This window comes from Mercenaria mercenaria, chromosome 13 (genome assembly GCF_021730395.1).
Source record: "Mercenaria mercenaria strain notata chromosome 13, MADL_Memer_1, whole genome shotgun sequence".
In the NCBI taxonomy this organism is placed as follows: Eukaryota; Metazoa; Mollusca; class Bivalvia; order Venerida; family Veneridae; genus Mercenaria; species Mercenaria mercenaria.
In genome coordinates, this window is record NC_069373.1 from 51,037,396 (window position 1) to 51,039,704 (window position 2,309).

Sequence of the window (2,309 nt, forward strand, 5' to 3'; positions counted from 1 at the left end):
ATGTGATGCAGATATGAAGAGACAAATGCATGACATCTTAACAAGGCTTGATCGCATGGAAAGCAGATTAAATGCTAGACAAGGGCAAGATCAGAATGTAACAACCGAAAATGATAGACGAGGAAAGAGATTTACAGGATGTTTTGTGTGCATGTCCATGCACCACTATGCCAGGGACTGTCCACAGAAACGCGAGGGAAATGACAAAAGAAATCAACTGTCGGAAAACTCCAGACCGCTAGCCTGAGCGGCCAGTGGCTAGCGGATGACATATGGCCGGAAGGGTTAATTGACTTATATCCTGAAACGCCAAACCGGATAGGGCAACTGATGGATGCTGGAATATGGAATAAACGTAAAACTGTTGGTTGACAATGGTTCATCGGCAACTCTGCTATCAAACCGTATTTATTCCTCCATAGAAGCAAGCAAAAGACCAGAATTACACCACATAAGTAATACAATGCAAGGTGCTAATGGCCATGGCATTGAGCTATACGGGAGAATACGTGTCACACTAAGGTTGGGTGACAGTTCCTTTGACACTCATGCTATCGTATGTGATATTGTCCCAGATGGCATACTTGGTCAGGATTTCTTGCTACGTCATGCTTCTAATATCGATTACGATAAAACAACCATTTTTACTGATCGCACTCCCATCAATTGCTGGGTTGGTGGCGAAGCCCAAACAAGATGTAGAGTCCTCACCACTAGTGAAGTGCAAATACCTCCAATATCTTTGGTTAGGACTCCTATTCAGATAGAAAATGCCGAGACTTTATCAGACCTTGCTCTTATGTGTTCATCTAAATCACTTTTATCTGGAAAATCCACTATAGCTGTTGAAGGTGTTATACAGCCATACAATAAAAGTCCTGGCATCTGCCTTGTAAATACAAGTGAAAAAGAAGTAAAGATACCTCAAAATGTGCCTATCGGTTTTTGTGAATCGTACAATGAAGCAAAGCCAACAGCAACGTATACCAGTAGAGTTACAAATGTAAGTCCTTCAGGGGGGAACCTTGAGGTTCCTGAACATCTTAAAGACTTGTATGAAAGAAGTGTAACTGATCTCACTGAAGAGCAAGCTGTAAAGTTATCTGAGTTGTTGATAAAATATCAAGACGTATTTGCAAAATCCCCTGAAGATCTGGGACGGAACAACTCCGTTTTACATAAAATAAACACAGGGCAAGCAAAACCGATACGCCAACCACCAAGACGACAACCAATTGGTATAAGGGACACAGAGAAAGAAGAGGTTTACAAGATGCTTGATAGAGGGGTAATTGAACAATCGAAAAGTAGCTGGTCCTCACCAATAGTCCTTGTGACCAAGAAGGACAACTCAACTTGCTTCTGTGTGGACTATAGACGTTTGAATGACGTCACTGAAAAAGGATGCCTACCCAATACCACGGGTTGAAGAATGTCTTGACTCTTTATCCGGCTCTAAATGGTATAGCTGTATGGATCTTAATTCAGGTTTTTGGCAAGTAGGACTTAGCCAGGAGGACAAGGAGAAGACTGCCTTCTCAACTAGCCTTGGTCTTTACCAATTTACCGTCATGCAATTCGGATTAGCCAATTCGCCATCAACCTTTGAACGCCTAATGGAGGATGTTTGGAGAGGCTTACGTTGGGAAGAGTGCTTGGTCTATATGGACGATATTATAGTACACGCTTTAATGTTTGAGCAAGGGCTTGACAGACTTGAACATGTATTTGAAAGACTTAAACAAGCAAATTTAAAGCTTAAGCCATCAAAGTGCATATTCTTTAGAAAAACTGTGAAATTCTTAGGTCATGTGGTATCTGAAGACGGTGTTGAAACAGACCCCGATAAGATCAAAGTCGTGAAGGACTGGACTCGTCCAACAACCAAAAAGCAAGTCAGAAGTTTCCTTGGCCTCATGCTGTATAGAACGTAGCAAGTCAATGATAATGAACACCATCAACTGATCGTCCCAAAGAAGTACAGAGCAGAGGTTATTTCTTTGAACCATGACATTCCAACTGCGCCACATCTAGGATGGAAATCGACATTGAAAAGGATAAATCAAGACTTTTACCGGCCAGGGATTAAAGTCGACGTTCAAACGTACTGCCAACGCTGTGACAGCTGTTGTGCCAGAAAGCAAACAGGGCACCCCTTGGTAAATCAGTGACAGGAGGACCAATGGAAAAGTCTCAATGGACATTCTCGGACCATTCACAATATCAGAAAATGGCGATAGATATGTGTTGTAGTGTGCGATGAATTTACCAAGTGGACAGAAGCATTTGCAATCCCAAATCAAGAAGCA

At 42.1% G+C, this 2,309-nt stretch overlaps 1 protein-coding gene across 1 annotated transcript; it reads left to right on the forward strand.

The window, feature by feature from the left end:
• The first annotated feature begins 334 nt into the window (after positions 1-334).
• LOC128547752 (uncharacterized) lies at positions 335-1,429 on the forward strand. Its single transcript, XM_053520890.1, has one exon. The coding sequence runs from the start codon at positions 335-337 to the stop codon at positions 1,427-1,429; it is 1,095 nt and encodes a 364-aa protein (XP_053376865.1).
• Positions 1,430-2,309: the final 880 nt, after the last annotated feature.

Excerpts from the sequence above, each read along its gene's own strand:
- LOC128547752 (XM_053520890.1), top strand. The coding sequence starts at position 335 with ATGCTGGAATATGGAATAAACGTAAAACTGTTGGTTGACAATGGTTCA.